General features: G+C 38.1%; 1 protein-coding gene across 8 annotated transcripts in view; it reads right to left on the minus strand.

Annotated features, from left to right (window-relative positions):
- Gw (trinucleotide repeat containing adaptor protein gawky) overlaps positions 1 to 18,226 on the minus strand; it is a 72,455-nt gene that overhangs the window by 42,127 nt on the left and 12,102 nt on the right. Inside the window, exons 1-16 of one of the 8 annotated variants that reach the window (XM_077401783.1) lie at positions 16,278 to 17,002; positions 14,807 to 14,856; positions 14,168 to 14,280; positions 13,208 to 13,388; positions 10,434 to 12,761; positions 9,701 to 10,059; positions 9,161 to 9,488; positions 6,950 to 7,474; positions 6,420 to 6,793; positions 5,630 to 5,827; positions 4,908 to 5,066; positions 3,532 to 3,978; positions 3,126 to 3,449; positions 2,705 to 2,922; positions 2,247 to 2,625; positions 1,802 to 2,129 (exon numbers count right to left, since the gene is read on the minus strand). In XM_077401783.1, coding sequence (XP_077257909.1) covers positions 1,802 to 2,129; positions 2,247 to 2,625; positions 2,705 to 2,922; positions 3,126 to 3,449; positions 3,532 to 3,978; positions 4,908 to 5,066; positions 5,630 to 5,827; positions 6,420 to 6,793; positions 6,950 to 7,474; positions 9,161 to 9,488; positions 9,701 to 10,059; positions 10,434 to 12,761; positions 13,208 to 13,388; positions 14,168 to 14,236 — 6,217 coding nt within the window. In that variant the 5' untranslated portion in view covers positions 14,237 to 14,280; positions 14,807 to 14,856; positions 16,278 to 17,002. Of the gene's footprint in view, positions 1 to 1,801; positions 2,130 to 2,246; positions 2,626 to 2,704; positions 2,932 to 3,125; positions 3,450 to 3,531; positions 3,979 to 4,907; positions 5,067 to 5,629; positions 5,828 to 6,419; positions 6,794 to 6,949; positions 7,475 to 9,160; positions 9,489 to 9,700; positions 10,060 to 10,433; positions 12,762 to 13,207; positions 13,389 to 14,167; positions 14,281 to 14,806; positions 14,857 to 15,683; positions 15,875 to 15,952; positions 16,103 to 16,277; positions 17,003 to 18,226 lie in introns of those variants that run through there. The other 7 variants (XM_077401780.1, XM_077401784.1, XM_077401778.1 and 4 more) reach the window with 7 other exon arrangements.

Consider the following 18,226-nt stretch of genomic DNA (forward strand, 5'->3'; position numbering starts at 1 on the left):
GTTCGCGGTTGCGCCAGTGATTGATCTCGCGAAACGTTCCCGGAAAAAAAAAATCCTCCACCGACACGGAGAAGCGAAAAATAAAAAGGAAACTGTTGTGCATGAGTAAATAACGGTTCGCTTGTTCGTCGTTTGGTTATCAGTCCATTCAGGTACCTTTGACGTTGAAGAGAAAAACTAATTTAATTCATCCTAGACCGAGCTCCGCAATGCGCCCGTAATAAATGCCATACATTCGTAACATCGCCATTACTCGCGTTGCGATCTTACGCGGATCATCGTGATTCCTCGAGTTCGAACATCACTAATGAGAAGCGTAATATGCTACGTACCGGTAATCAGTACGCAGTGCTCATTACTCGTCTTCACGTTTACTTTAATGTAAACCCGACCTTTCAACCGCTTTATTAGCCGTTTCGTCAGCACTTTTCTCGGTCTTCCCTCGTCTTCGAATCTTCATCTCATCCGTTTTTTCCCCCCGTTCCTTCTTTCGCATGTATTTCTTCCTTTTTTTTCTTCATTTAAACTCTACGTTAATAAATGGTAAAGAGACACACTGGACATTGGCACGACAGGTGGCATCTAGATTTAATATAGAATAAAATTTACGTTATTGCGATAACATTTGGTATCGTTGCGTCGTTGCCCAGCTGATCTGATATCCCTGCATTCCTCGTTTCTTCCACATTCGTGGAGGGTCCGGAGAGTGCAGTGGGGGGTGGGGTCGGGGTCGGGGCAGAACACCAGGCAGCGACGTCAATGCTTGTTTTTTTTTAAGGTTTCTTTCTTTTGATTAGATTGATACAGTCTACGTTTGATACTCGCTGCAGTCTTCAAAACTGTCCAGCAAAAATGGAACACTCTTTGACCTGATCAGAGACCCTCGGCCGATAAATCTTCATTGAAAAGCGCCTGCCATTCATAGTAAAATGGCAGAGAGCGCGGAGTTCTCTTTTTGTTTTCTTCATCTTCCTTCTTCTACACGTTATCTTCAGATTAGAAATGCCTACTAGAGATTGGCTTGGAACGACGAGAACGCCACTTCGTCGTTATACATCGTGGCAAATCGCACGCAATACACGCACCAATATGTTAATGAAGAGACCGTTGCAATTGGTCCAACTTGATCTTCCGCAATCCGTAAATCTCCTCGAAGTAATGACGCGACCGCAAAATTCACATTTGCAAGTACCTTTCTTTCTTGTCGAGTGTTCTTTATGAATGTGTTATATGTGTAGAGTGTAGTTTGTCATGTAAAATTAGATATTTATCGCACGATTTGGCTGTATGCCGCTGCGATTTTTTTTGCTTACGCGTGTTCTACTCAAGGCGGATACGAGGGTAGTAATTTTTTTTGTTAAGTAACTCGTTATAGTAATTGCGTTTCTTAGCAATATAATTGACGTTTCGTGAAAACCTCGTCCGTCTCATTCTCTCTCTCTCTTTCTCGCTCTTTCTCTTTCACACCGTCTATCACTCTCTATAAGCTTCCCCTCCCATTCCCTCATCCTCTCACATGCTCAGCTTCTCCTATCATCAACGATTACACAAGCAGACACATGTCGTATCCGCTTTAGCCAAAGACACTGATCAATACATGATAATACTAAGATATACAAAATGTAATCATGTAATCTTAAAGAAATGAGAGGCGGGGATCAGAAGGGAAGTAATATGCATTCGATCACGAAGTTTGCGTCAGCCGAGCTGCATATCTGGACTTGCGTAATAAGCAAGTAAATTTTTCAATTATTTGACGAGATTTCGGGCGGATGGCCTCTCGTTCTCTACATCGACTCACCTCCCAAAAGATCTCCCGGTAAGTACGAGGTGAGAGAACTGGGAGTTGCTCGTTGCTGATCGCTGTTGTCAATTCCCGCGTTACTCCACAGGGAATTGCTGGTGGGCGGAGCGCCCCAGAGCTGACTAGAGCTGCCTCCCCATGTATCGGGCGGCGGGCCAGCTTTGTTAGTTGATCTAAGGCCCCATCCGGCTCCTCCAGAACCGCCGGCCTGTTGCTGTCCGCCATGGCCGAGTTGCTGCAGAATCGCAGTAACCTCGTTATCTCCAGGCGACTCGGCGAATATCGTTGTGTTACCCAGGACGCAATTGTTTAGGGCTCCTTGAGCCTGGAAAAGAAAATTGACAATCTCGTGAAATATTTCAGCCACTAAAAGATAATTTGTTAACAAATATTAAAACTAGTAAGAATTTTAAGATAAAAAATTACAGTAAATTCCGTTTACCTTGATTGCTTCGTCGCGAGAAGAATATTTTGTCAGAGCAATTCCATGATTCTGGTAGAGACGGAAGTCTTGAACCGGTCCGTGTTGCATACACAACGTTTTCAAAGTAGAGCCGTCGATTTGTGGAGTAAGATTCTTCAACAAAAGCCAAGTAGACATCCAAGTCGAATTACTGACGGTGGATGCTTGGAGGCCCCACGAACTAGACGATCTACTAACACTTCCTAAGCCAACACCCCAACCATTGCTTGCGTTCGTAGCCCCTTTACTGCTTAAACCAGGAGGTGGACCACGCGCTTTGCTCATCGGTGCACCCCAGAGTTCCGAAGTCACAGCAGTAGGCGGAGGAGCGGATTCTCCCCATGTATTTTTGGAAGTGCTGTAATAAATTGAATTTTTTTTAATGTACGTTCAAAAAGAGAATGTGATAATGTACGTCATACATTTAAAATCATTACCTAGTAAACGCACTAGGTGTAGTGGCTGGTGGATTAAATGTCCATGTAGAATTGCTTAAACTCGGGATCGATGTATCAGGATTAGCTGCTTGCGGTGGCGGTGATGTCTTGCTGCTCGATGAAAAGATCGTGTCGGTATCCTTAATAGTAGCCAGAGATAACGGAGAACGTACAACTGAGCCAGGAGTGATGCTAGGATCATCCTCGATGCTTTTTATCTGGGTACCCTAAAATGAAATGAAATATAGGTGGACCTGGATAAGCTTTAAATACTAATACTCTGCTGCTTTTATTGTACATGTCAATAATTTGCGCGTATTTTTCTAAATACACATGTACGAACACTATTTTCTCGCATTCGAATGGAATATTCATAATGGCAAAAAAATAGTAATGATTAGTAGTATTGGAAATGGATTACCTTCCATGGCTTCCCTGGCTCGAACTCTGGAACAAGATCAGTATATGCAGCACCACCTGGTTGCCAGTCCTTTCCGTCGGTTGAATCGCTATTGCTCGGATCAGGCCAGCCGCTGTCGCCGAGTCGAGAAGACCATGTGCCATCTCCTTGACTTAGCAAGGGATTCATATTCGGACTACTATGTGACTGAGTCAAGCCGCCAGGAGTTGCGGGCGGTTTACTCGTAGTTCCGGGAGCACGGGAAAATTCGTTCGATACCAAATCGCCGTCCTTATCAATTGGACATGGCAGTTTCCATTGATTTAATCTTGATTGTTGCTGACTCTATAACAAATAAAATAAAAATAATGTAGGTTATAGTTGCTCACATCAGAATTTGATATCTTTTATATAAACTGATATGTACCACCGGAGGCTCTTTGTTCATCGTTAAATCGCTGAAACTGTTTTGCAGAGCTGACATGGGATCGTGCACGGAAGATTTGTAATATTCCGATGCCTGCGATGGAGGAGCTGAATGTTGCTGCTGTTGCTTCATATACGTTGCTTGCTGTACCGCAATTTGATTCTGCAAATTCGTGATCTGCTGCTTGGTCTTCGTGATCTGAACACTGATCTGTAGAGCTGACTGATTGCTTCCCTTCATTGTATTTTGAACAGCATGTTGTTGATGTAATTGCTGAAGGACTTTGATTTGCTGTAGCAACTGATTCAATAGCATCAGAGTTTGAGGCGCTAAAGGTTGATTCAAGATCTGGTGGTTCAAATATCCTTCGTGAACAGCTAGTTGAATTTGTTGCACAAGCATCCGCAATTGCTGTGTACTTGGTTGATTTTGTGATGCGCGAGATGCCTGAAAATTAATTTTATTATCATCATTAGTATCATCGATTATAATATATATTAAACCGAATGAAAAAATAAAATAGATACATAATTATGTTTTCAAATATATGTGTGATCACATTTTTTGTGATCAATAAAATTTTATTTTATTCAATGTCCGTACTGTTATAGTCGGAAACTAAAACCAAATATATAGTTGAATATAAATTTATGTTTTCAGATATTATGTGAATATACATATAACTATATATATATACGTTCGAATAAATTACAAACAGCCCGATTTATAATCTGGAGATGTTTTATACTATAGTAAAAACATCCTACTAAGTTCTTTAAAAATTATGAAATATTAACACTACTTGTATAAGATATCCTATAAATAACTAAATTATTATAGTTCGATAAATGTTCGATTTATAACTATGATATTAACCGTAGAGTTAGTAATACGTTATTAATAACAAAATAGTGATTTACATGCATAAGACTAATATAGCATCAAACGCAAATTCATGCATTCAAAAATCAGATTAAACAGATGAATATAAGCTAATATAAGAAAAAGAATTGCCATCGTTTGCCAACAAGAATTATTAATCCTATAAATTCAATAAAGATACATATTTAATTCATAAATATGCCTAGTATAAAATAATCTTGTCGCTATAACCTTTCTTGTATGTATTCGCTATATGAGTAAATCTTTTTATATAGTATTTATAAGAAATATCAATTCTTGATTATTATTTTTTTAATAATTAATAAATAAAAACAAACTCTTATATTGTCGCGATCGCATGCTACTCACGCGATAATAACTAGAAAATCAGGCATTTATCTCATCACGCATTTCTTGTAACAAAAAAAAATAAATATAAAAAGAAACCATGGAACCCCTCGATATAGAACTTCGTTAAACATGAGTTTATTCACCTGGTTGAAAGGGGGTTGTGGCGTATTGGTACTTGGTTGTTGTTGCTGTAACGGAACAGCTGTCTGCTGCTGTTGCTGTTGCTGAAGCTTGAGAAGACTAGCACTGGTGACAGACCCACCCACTCCCCCACTGGTTGCCCCACTAGGCACTCCGCCACCCTATGTTAAATACAAATTGTACCCCAAGACTATTTCCTTTCTGTCTCTTCTATCGAATTAATATGCCGTACAAAATGTGTTTCCCAAACATCGATCATAACTAAGAATTGGTATCTCTCTCCTCATATTCAAATATTTTATCTCTCCGGTAATTGAGTTGTTACCGTTTCCGAATATGTATAAAAATATACAAGTATTTCACATAATATAACGAAAACAGTTGGATACACATAGAAAACAGTTAGTAACTATTCCGCATTTTGTAGCGGTTTCAAAATTCCACTTTAATTCATTACTTTCAACTATTAGATATTGTTAATTCATAAAATGCTGACGAAGTGTACACACGCTCAATCACTCGTTAAGCAATTTTCACGAAAACCACAACGCGTAACTTATTTATTGTCAAATATCTTAGCTTCATTCATTTTCAAAAATAGCACTGTTAATGAAAGATTATATTTAAAAATTTATTATATAAAATCGGGGTATATCTCAGAATATCGTTTAAAATCACACAAAATTTTTTCTGAAAACTATTTAACAACGTTAATTAAGCTTACCGGAGGGAATGACATCTGCTGTCCGACGTGATTGAATCGAGGATAGGCTGGTGTGGTAGTTGCTTGATGCGTCGGATCGTAACCTGAGTGTGTCTCGTGACGTCTCCACTGATCGACAGGACGTATTTGATTGAGAAGTTCCAATGCCTCTTCTCGATTCATTTCTCGATTCCTCAATGCTACTTCAACATCCTCTTTCTAAAATAATAGAATAATCACATATTTTACGATATACTATCCCATGAAAAGTTCATTCATTAATAGCAAAATTGAAAATATTTAGAATTAATTTCATTGTTTTAAGAATTAATTTTATATGCTTTGATAAAAATTGAATAAAATAATTAAGTCAAATTATATGTGTTTATATTAACAATTAAGATTTCTACAAATTTAAATTTATAAGCCTTTAGCAAAAAATATAATTAAGTAATATTTTAATATATTTAATATTAATTATTAAATATATATATATATATATATATGTAGGTCCGGAAGTATGTTCCGGGACTTTTATTTTTGATATCGGTATATTCCGGGACATTTGGCAGTTTCCAGGACTGTCCTGGAAAAAATTGATGTCCTACGGCATTTTTTGGGACAGTTTTTTGAATCTGATTACATATATATGCGTTATATTCCAGGACTGTACATTTCAAAAAACGTAAACAGTCCCGGAACATACCTCTGGACCTACATATATATATATATATATATATTATATGATAGATCAATTAAATAAAAATTAGAAATACATGCAAAATATAGACAAAGATTGAAGATATCATACCTTAAATCCTAAATCGCAGAGATAACGAAACTCGCGACTGTTCCAAATAACTTCTTTTGTTAAAGTAGGTTTTGCAGGATGTGCCCAGCTAGGAGTCGGATCCATATCAGAATCAGTCCAGCTACCGGCAGGTCCCATAGGCTTTGGCTTGTGCGCAGTTGGACCACCCCAACCAGGATTTAGTGGAGGCTCGTTCCAAGTAGCCGGTGTCTTAGGATCATCCCAAGATGCAGTATCGTGCGGACCGTCTGTCCATGTTCCATTGCGTCCGCCTGGAGCCCCAGGATGGCCCCACATGGGATTACTTACATCTGGTTTCATTCCAGGTTGACCTGGCATTCTATTCTGAGGCATGCCTGGTGGACATTGCATGCCTGCAATAAAGAGCACGCAGATTAGTAGGTACCATTAAATAAAGCTTTAAGATGAAAAGTGTATTATATACGTTGTGCACATTGATTACTTTTTTCTACAATTTTTTACAATATAAAACAAAAAAAAAGATTTTGGGACGTTCCGCGAACGCGTACCTCCACGAGCCAAGTTTGGTGCAGGTATATCCTTCCAATGTGAAACCTTGCTACCTGGCATAGCACGTTGATTAGCAGCCGGATTTCCCCAGAGGCTTGTTCCGTCGTCATAATTGGGCACATTACGTCGTTGCGTCGGCGGTGAAGGTTCCTCCCAGCCGGACGGTTTGCCGGGCATGATGTCCTTCGGTGGTTGTGCAGCCCATTGATTCATGTTCGACGGATTAAGCATCTTGGCTGGCGGCCCAGATGGATGTTGATGACCCATCTGATGATGAGGCGGGCCAGGTGGCTGAGTCCACATGGCGTCGGCGTTTGCGCCATGTAATCGCCCTGATATTCCACGTGGATCACCACGCATATCAGCCATTCGTGGATCGCGCGCCATAGGATCCATCACACGCATATGATCTCTGGGATCCAAGGACATACGGTGATCTCGAGGATCACGCATTTCTCGTGGATCCACAGATCGCAGGTCTCTTGGATCTCTATGGTCTATTCTAGGATCGCCCCAATTAGATCCTGTCACAATCAATGTTTCATGTAATTACAAATTACCTTCGTCGTGTGCGATAATTATATCGATTTATAAGTAATCTCATCTGAACATGTGACATGCATATTTCATTAAATCTGCGTTAAATCTATTCATCACAATTAAAAATGTACAATTTTATATATACAGATAATCACGAACAAATAAGGCAATTACTTATAAATCGGTATAGTTTGATTTTGCATTGCAACCAGTCATGGCTAAAATCATCAATTTAAATTTGTATACATATAATATTATTCAGTAAAAAAAATTATTCTATTATGCAAGTGATAGATTACATAAATTGATTTCGTTACATTTCTATATCCACAATGATAAGTATATGCAGAAGCATAAGACATTTATAATTTTATAATAGATAATTAACATAACGTGTATAAACGGGATATAATAAAATAAAAATTAAGAAAAAACTAATATTCAAAGAAATTATTGTACTTATATTGTAAAATATAAATATACTTTATATTTAATATAAATATATTTAATATAAATATAATACTGTCGTTAATTTTATGCATATGTTTGGCTTAGGGTGAAAGCATCTAACATGGCACTTCCACACACATAAAAAGCATATTTCCATATAAACAGCATAACATTTCCTCAAACAAAAGTAACAAAAATCGCCTGAAACTGATAGCACTTGCAAAGGCAAATATGCAAAATCAAATGAAAATCGCTTGAACTGTATCCCCCCATTTTTATCTTAAAGCTTTGTGAATGCCGGAGTCTCTCTATTTAATTAACTAGCAAATATATAACATACACTTTCACTAAACATAAGCCGCAGCTGAATGTGTCAAAAGCATAATAATATAATTAATGTATTATTTTGCATTACTTTCAACTGCGCAAATACAAGTGTAAGTTCTAATGTAGTTTGTAGCCAATTATTTATCTAAAAAAATTTAAGAATATGAAACTTTGTTCAGGATTCCCCAATGTCGGTCAAATGACAGTATGCAAAATACGCAGTATATATTATTTCACCAGATTTCTTCTAAAATATAAATTACAAAAATGATTTTCTTATATTATATATATGTATGCGTGTATTGCACTTTAATAATAATATATATATATATATATGTATATATATATATATATACAAACATTAATATACATTAAGTAAAAGCGTTACTTTCAAAGAATTTTCTTAGTTTTAACTACACTATATATACTATCATATTTGCAAAATATTTTAAAGTAATGTCTATTTTAACTTAGTGGTTTCCCAATGCAGAAGTAATGTTAAGAGAGAGAAAAAGAAAGAATGTAACAGAGATATTTTAATAAACTTAATTACATCAAGTATTAACAAAGTAGGTATTATCTCTTTGTGCTCAGAATAAAAAAAAATAAATAACAATAAGAATGAAAACGACATAATGTGTTTATAGTATGATATAGTATTTTCTTCTATATTATCTACAGAGTTCTACTACAAATGCGTTATAGCAACTGAACGAGACTCGGGTTTCTGAACATAGTTACATAAAGGATACGTTAGCAGTGCGCTAACAGGCACATTACAAACAGCTAATATAACACTAGAAAAATCAAAGATATTTTTCAGTCAAAATCAAAAAATTTGGATATAGATCTGGCCTATATAGATCTAGCATCTCCAGCCTTCACCAGCCTACCTCCCCACATACCGGCTTGGTTACCGGCAGCACCAGTCCACTGAGCTGCGCTCGGCTGTGATTGCGTTGGTGCACCGGTCCACATGTTGGATGAATCTGCCGTTTCGTCGTCTTCACCCCAAGTGCCGCCGATGTTAGTCGCAGGAGTATGGCCCCACGGTGTTTTCGTTTGCTGTTGAGGCGGCGGCTGTCCACCGTTACGCAGATTCGCCTCCCACAAATCAGTGCCGTTGTTCACTGGTGGTTTCCATATCGGAACACCGTCTTTAGTTATGCTAGGCTCGGGTGATGTCGGAACGTCCCAATTTGTATCTTGATTCACATTTTGCTGCACAGTTATTCATATGTTAATATTGTCATATCAAATATTATATGAAATAAACAATTGGCAATCCATTAACAACTGCAAAGTTTAATGCTGCATACTATTATTCTTTCACATGAAAAGTTCGTTGAGACGAATAATAAAGGTAATCTCAAGATCAATGTTACACTTTTAAAATGTATAATCATACATCAAATATATTGTATTTTACTTACACAACCCCAACCGTCATGACTAAAGAGTGCTTCCCGCATTGTATTGAGTTGTTCGAGTTGCTGCTTCGTAGACGGATTATTAGTCGTTGATGTGTTGCCAATGCTTACAGCTCCTTGGGTAGGATTATTGGACTGATTGTTGTTTGCGCTTGAACCTGAAGATTGCTGTTGTTGAACGCCACTACTGTTATTATTTTGCACTGATGGATTTTGCCCAAGACCACTTGGATTATTAGACTTTCCCTGAGACCATTGGTTATTATTCTGATTCCCTTGGGTAGGGTTATTTGATTGAGATGTTGGCGGACCAGATTGTTGATTCGATTGTTGATTGGGATTATTAACTTTACTCACATTACCTAATAAATCAAGAAATACAATTGTCTTTATAAATCATAAATAAAAATAAAGTTTAAAAGTCGTATTCAGCTAATGCTCAAGTATTTTTTCTAGAGATTTATACACATCCAAAACATTCATATATTTTGTAATATATTTTAATACAATTGTGTAATCTGTAATATATTAATATTTTAAAAATCTTGACAATTAAAATATTTAACACAAATCAAATCTAAATATAATTCTTATATAAAATAATTTTATTTAAATATTGAATACTGAATAATTTAATAAAATATTAAATGTCAAAAAATTTGTACGTATGTTTATGGATACTTTGGATATATACATATATTAAGTCTAAGTTTCTTTTAACAATATATGCTCTTACCCGGATTATTTTGGTTTCCAGGTGGTCCTTGATTTTGATTTTGATTTGGATTACCAGTGACAGATCGATTGACAGTATTTCCGCCCCAATTATTCGGTGCATTAGCACTACCGGGTGGGTTTCCGGGTGTACCGCCCCATCCACTCTGATTTGTATTATTATTATTTGGCGTAGTGGCTTGCGTTGTTCCCCAATTGGTAGCTCCTCCGCTGTTCAAGGAACTCTCTCCACCTCCTACCAACCGTAGTCCCATTGGTATGCCCCAACGTTGCTTGTAACTTGCAATAGGCTCGTTGTAGTTTTCATACAACTTCGATATACATTTGCGAGATAGGACGTCCAAGACAGATCGTAGTCGACGCCGATTAACTTCGTATTCGTTCATGTTCGTCTCGTATGTTCTTCGACAAGCAGAAACTAATGCACGCACATAATGCTTTAGGAGGTGACATATCGTAGTCGATAAAGAGAAATCTTCGTTGCCGTTGCATATGATGGCATTATCGTCATCGTTCTTACAACTTTGGTCGTATTTGAGAGTATCTCGGTGATATTTGCAGATCAACTGAGCGTCATCTTTCGATGTTGTAGTAGCCTTGAGCTTGTCAATAGCATAAATTTGCGCGTCTTTAAATTTAGTTGCGTCACAACGACACAAGTCATTCTTATTAAGATCATCTGTATGACTTAGCAACATATATTGGATACATATTTGGTCATTTTGGAGTATATTGAAATATTCCAATCGCATTTCATTGTCGTTCGTGCGACTCTCCGCCCGAGATACAGGTACAACAATTGTTTGGGATGCGACGGTGGCTGATTGGCATGTAAGCGTCATCGTAGGCTTGCAGGTAGTCATTATAGGAATGTTGACAGTCAACTTAACTTGCTTACTGTTGTCAGATTCGTCAAGTCGAGCGGCATGAGATGTTTCAAATTTAACATTACTACACTTATCGCTGAACTTAGACCTAAATACAGACTTAATGGTAGAGTTAGATTCGCGATCGGTAGTGACCAATCCCCTATGTCTACTAATCTTAAAACAAGTGTTTAGAGGCTTATTGTTATCCTGAAATAAAAGAGCACCAACAGTATATATTGTTGCTTCGGTACAACTAATACCATCATTTTGAGACCCTAAGATCCTAACATTAGTAGTCATTACACTAGTCTTGTAGCACACAGCGATGTCAACAATGTCTCCGATAACATCTGGATTATTATTACTAATATTAATTTCTTCTTCAATACTACCAACGTTACTGTACTCGTTATTATAATATTCATTATAATTATTTCCAACGTTGTAATCATTACTTTTACATATTATTAATAGTGGAACACATATGTGTTGCATCAGCTCGGTCACAGTGACATTACATAATGGAGAAATAGAAGATTGTACATATAGTTGTGTGAGATTTTTCAGGAAAGATCGCAAAGTGTGGTCAATTACTTCGTTTCTGGAAACGATAAGCGTAATGGAAGAACTTGCGGTGTACATCGCGAAATTCTGAGCGCAAACCGACACCGGTAATAGAGAGTTGACATTCAAATGCGATTTCAAGAGGTGTCGTGCTATTCGGCAGCTCAGCGAAACTCGGATGTCAGAGTTAGAATCATCCAGAATTCTATCGTTTGCAAGCAGTCTAGAGATCTGAGCAAAACTGGTAACTAGGGCGTACTTATCACCTAGTAGTTTCATTCTATTCGATGTGGTGGTAGAATCGTCCCTTTTAATACAAAGTACCGGGATAACAGCAGCTATCTTGTCAAAGCCACCACTAAAGAGGAGGTAATGGTTACTGTAACTGGTTGAGCTGAGCAATATCACAGACTTGGAGTTGTTATTACTTACATAACTAAAATTAGCCTTAAATTTATTGTTGTCGCCTAGGTCAAGGCAGGACCCTAGTAAGGAGTAATTGTCATCAGAGTTAGGGAGGCGTAACAACCGTTGGGGACTATCAGACTTGGGTATCCTAACTAGGCTAGGTACCCCAACGGTGTAACACACTTCGTCCCTTTCAAAATTTACACTTACCCTTATATGTACCCTAATGTATACAGTACTAAAGCTAGTCTTATTATCACTTAATGTCTTACAAGTAGACTTAGAGTTATTGGCGGAGCTGCCCAGCTGCAGACCAAGCAAGCCCGGTGTGTTTTGCTTTCTGTACTTGTGATGATTATGTTCTGCATTGTTGTGATTATTTATTTTATTATTATTATCGCAGATTTGAGGGTGATTTGTTGGGTATTTTGTGGTTGCTGGCGCCACTGACTGGCAGGCCTTACCTATGCCGGTTGAGTTGAACTCACCTGTAATTAGAATGTAATGTCGCGCTGTAAACGTCATTTGTCGTCAAAATTTCCAATATCTTTGTTCGATATATAAGCGTTTATTCTCTTGAATATTATTGGAAATATATTTTTTTATTTTTTTATTTTTATTTATTAACAAAATGTTTAACAAAACGTTTTATATAATTTAAAAATACGATATTTATATAAAAAAATTAAATTATTTAACTACTCATGCTTTTAATATCACGTTTCTTTATAAGTATTTGTCAGCTGAGCTTATAATTTTATTCAGCTTTACAACAGTTTTCAAAATAATAAATACAATATCTAAATTTCTAAAAGATATACTTATTTTTGTATATTAATACATAAAACATTAAGTAAATATAAGATATGCAAATTCAAATAATGTAAAGTATAGGAATATTACTAATTATCATTAAAATATTTAATTTACTCACCAGCTTGGTTCAGCAGGACGGTTGAAAAGTCATTGGCGGCGGTAGCTTCGGGATGGCTAATAGGTGCTGCCATCATGCTGCTGTTTGCTATCGATTCGATATCACAGTACCTAATGTGCTCTGATCCTTCCCCTTCCCCCACCCCATCCAGACTGCTTTCCTCTAATACTACTACATCCCCCTGTAACACGTAAAAAACGTGACGTGTTTACGTTTGTTTCAGAATGAAAATATTTGTCTTTAAACAAATGAGTGTAAGATCAATAAATAAACACGTAAGCTATGATGCAATAATGTGAAACTAAAATATTATATATGTACAAAGATAAGATAAATCAAATCTCAATAATTGTTATAACCGTAGATAGTGATTTACGGATTACAAATAAGTAAGAAAAAAAAGGAACAACAAAGGTAACTTACTAAATCTACAAATAAGTCATAACAAAGTAATTTAATATATTTGCAGATGTAAATGCAAATAATTAGATATCTAATTATGAGTGTCTACTCAGCCACAAAAAGTAGAAAATCACAAATAGGATGATGTTAACGGTAGAACGCGGTAGTAAGAAAAGTATGAGTGTGTTTATAAGGTATATATTCGTAAACCAAGTTCACTTCTTGGCTTTTTGTAGCTAAAGTTGAATAAAAAATCTTATCTATCTGGATATTCGTGCAACAAATGATGCAATTAATCCTAGATTGGAGTAATTTCTATAAATAGTATTTTACGAGTCATATGTGACGCATACAAAATTTATAAACCGTTTCATTAAGAGTATCAATATTTTTATTAATTTGTTTTTAAATTTCACTACTTTTATACATTACAATAATAATTTATATTGACATCAAAAATTTCACAGTTTTATTTTCGGTTCATGATGGTATGACGGTGTGATATATGTATAAAAAGTTATTAGCTCAAATACATGCAATGTACATATAAATACTTACCATGGAATTTTGTACGAAGGCATTTGTTTCTGTAGAAATCTCATGTGAACTAGAATTGTGTGGAAACATTGGGCTCAGTTCTTCTTTGGCAGGCAATGCATAGAAACCAAGATCTGTAACATAAAACACGAAGATATCTATCAGTAATTTGCAAAGTAGTTTACAATGTAGTTTACAAAAAGAAATTTTAAATTCTATCATAGTAAAATGGATATCGCGATATACGAATAAATCTTCTTTGCCAGTCAGCGTCAAATATTATTTCCCTTGTTATTTATTCACTGACGAACAAAAATTTAGTCTCTGGTTTTAAAATGGATTTACTTTACTAATAATCTATACATAAATTTCTATCGTAGCTTAAATAATTAGACTTGCAGAACTATCAATGATTGTAATCGCTAATAATAATAGAGAAGAAAATATAAAAAATCGTAAATATCAATATAAAATTAAACAAAACAAAATTTTTTTACGTAGAAGGAAATTGTTTATAAAAAATAATTACTCGTAAACATATACGTACACAAAATATGCAGATTATATAATTTTTTAAAATAATACTTCTAATAATCATAATTGCTTCAAATTATACAAAATGAGAATTACAGAAAATATTATAAAGAAAAATTACAATACCTCGTAAACTAACGTTATCAGTGCGCTCCTAGCTCCATGCCAGTGGAGATCTAAAAAAACAAACAAAATGTTATCATTATAATTTTGCAATAAATATGTGCTATAAAAATATCTTACTTTTAATAATACATCAAATGATAATATATATCGTTTGACAAGGTTTAAATAAAAAATTTTTCGCTAAAAATTGCCGTAGAAAATATATTGAACGGATCTTTGCGCAGCTGTCAACACAATTTTTAGAGTCTCAATATTGGTTAGCCTGACATTTGAGGTAAGCAACTAGAATTTTTGTTAAAGTAAAATTCACTTCAAATTATCCAAAAGATAAATCTTCGTCGTTTATTTACAACTCAAAAGACACAATTCACTGAAATTGTTTTGTTGCGTTTTATCTCTCGGAAAATCTCCTTCAAGAATCAATTCCCTTTAAACTTGTTAAAAAATCTGTGATTAAAATTTCATTCAATCGAGCGCTTTGTATATCGACAATTATGCAACAAAAAAACAATTTAACGTTCAAGCAAGTCGCTGCAATTTATCATAAAATAAAGAGAATAAAACAATCTATAGCTAAATTAAAATACCGATTTCAAGCACAAAAAAAATCGAACGTCTTTTTATCGTCGTCTTATCAGTGATTCCAGAAGCAGCACAGTCTCTAGCAAATTTACTCCGAACGCTCGTCTTTCCTACGGCTCACTGTTGCTATCGATCGGAGCACCTCAAAGCGGCAAAACGAGAAAGAGGAGCGTAAAAGATCCGTCCAAGGTTAAATCTAAGTTTTCTATAGCCGGCCGCGGAGCCGAGACCCGTTAGCTGGACGTCACGACATCGTAAGCAGGACCCCTAACCTAAACGACGGCGACGTAATTACCGTACGGTGTGTGTAACCCCAACTTGTTCAACGTCCGAAATATCGCACGCACGACATCCCGGTCACCGCTGCGCGCGAGAGAGAGAGAGAGAGAGAGAGAGAGAGAGAGAGAGAGAGAGAGAGAGAGAGAGAGAGAGAGAGAGAGAGAGAGAGAGAGAGAGAGAGAGAGATCGGTGACTTAACACGACCCGACGACGGTGACGGGCGCGACAACGGAGAGAAACACTGGGCGACGACGTACGATCGTTTGATAACGCGACATTATTTACGTCCGTAGATGCCACCTCGGCGCTCCGGGCTCCGGGGCGCTCCGTTCTAACCGAGCCACTCAGCCACGGCGCGGTGCGCAGCAAACGTCACACTGCTGGCGAGGCACGACGCGCGACTCACTTCCCGGTGAACGAGCGGAGCCTCGCGAAGGTGCCGAGCGCGAGCAGCACCAAACGGACAAAGAGAGAGAGATATATAGAGATGGGGAAACGATAAAGATGCTAGCACGGAGAACGGAATAGTCGAGAGAGAGGAAAAAGGAGAGAAAGAGAGAAAGAGCGAGACGGGGAAAATTTTTTTATCCGCAGAGGAAAAAAAACGTACCTCGAACCGAGCGTCACACATCGGGTCACTCGGGACGATTAAGAGACAGCCGACGTCGGATCCTGCATGCTCCCCCCTGCCCTCCCCCACCCCGCGAGACACATTCGAGAATGAACGTCGGCAGCATCGGCGTAGCCGCGATAAATTCCACGAAAAAGGTTAGACAGTAACAGCGGAGGCGGTGGCGGTGGCGGCGCGCAGGGACGAACGGCAAAGGAAGAAAAGGGCCACCGCGGGGAGTGCCGCGCGGGCGACCCTTCGATCGCGAAACCCGAAGCACGCGGCGACGGCGAACGACGACGGTCGCGTTTCCCCCTCGGACTTACACTCGGCTCCCGGGCACACGAAGAACGGACTCAGTCTCACAATCAGCACGAAGCTATTTCGCTAGAACGCACGGAATAGCGAAGCGTAGGTCCGCTCGCTCGGCTGGCCGTTCCCGCGAGCGACCATCCTCCCCCCGCCGCGCCGTATGCAGCGCGAACGTTGCGCCGCACCGCGCGCGCGATCGTAGCGATCGGCGAGGCGCGGCGCGGGCGGAGCGGGGCGACGTTCACGGCGTTCGCATGCACGCCTCGCCGGCCTCGCCGCCGCGCCGTCCCTCCCGTCACCCGTCCTCGCCTCTCTCTCCCCGAGGCCCCGGCCGCGCTGAGCTGCCAAGCGATGAATCGGAGAAACGAACTTTTTTCGCGAGATCGCAACGTCGCCGTCGATTTCGATATACCTAATTCGATTGTCACACTCGCGGATTTCTGTCGGTTATCGGAGCGGATCGTCGATGCCGCTCCGATGACCGCTTCGATAACACGTACGTACTTCGTATCGCTCCCCGGGGAGCGTGTCGACATTACGATTCTTGCAGAAACGTCGCTCGACGTCTAAATCTAAAGGTCGAGTGTCAATACCGCGATTTTTGACGCTCAAGCCGCGCGATTGCAGCCGCGCGGCACTAATCGCGCGACGGCAGTCGCGCATACTGTTGTCAAAAGCGCGATGAGAGTCGCGCGATTTCACAGAGAAAAATAATTATTCTACAGCTAAGGAAAGGAATATTTTATTTCTTTGAAGTAAGTTTTCTTATAACGAAGAATATTTTTTTATTAATAGTTTTCAAATATCTTGACACAAGTCTTTGAAAAGCCAGAATCTTGTTTTGAGTGAATGTAATACTCACAACGACTTTTTATGGTAGATTTCCGGATTAACCTTATCAAATACTTAATCCGCAAATCTACAATAAAGTCATTATAAGCATTACATTCAAAACAATATTCAAACAATATTCAAAATCTACCATAAAGTCATTATAGAATGATTATTTTTCTGTGTGCAGTCTTCTATGAAACATGGAGGAAAAAATTTTTATGTTTCTTCATGCTATTAAAGAAGAAGAAGAGGAAGAAATTACATTAATATTATTATTTTGTGAAAGCTATAGGAGTGCTCCAAATGATTTGCTTATTGCGAGAGAGACAGAAGATATTCAAAAAATTTTATAAATTTTATCTTGTTTTATCTCCGTAATAACGAAAGTAATATCGATACTTGGATGAATCTTCTAATAAAGTTACGTAAAGATTACTTAACGTTATTTCGCAGCTCCAAATCGAAGTCCGCTGTATGCGCGTTTTATCTTCCGCCATACCGATCTTAATCTGTCACCCTCTCTCCCTCTTCTCTTCTCTCTACCCTCTCACTTTCTTCTCCTACCATTCTTCTCCCTTGCTCTCTTTCTCTCATTCTCTCTCTGTCGTTCTCCTTCTCCTTCCACGATCCCCCCCCCCTTCTTTCCTCCCATGTCCTCGCCTCTCACTCCCCTCGCCCGCTGCCCTTCTCTTTCTCCCTCGTCAATAAGAGAATTCTTACCGTATATCGCGCGCGAATAATCTGTTACGACGACGGACGTCATAAAAATCTCGCGCGAGGTCGCGCGCATCATTCAAATTTAG

Source organism: Temnothorax americanus, unplaced genomic scaffold (genome assembly GCF_048541705.1).
Source record: "Temnothorax americanus isolate GAGA-0224 unplaced genomic scaffold, ASM4854170v1 Scaffold15, whole genome shotgun sequence".
In the NCBI taxonomy this organism is placed as follows: domain Eukaryota; kingdom Metazoa; phylum Arthropoda; class Insecta; order Hymenoptera; family Formicidae; genus Temnothorax; species Temnothorax americanus.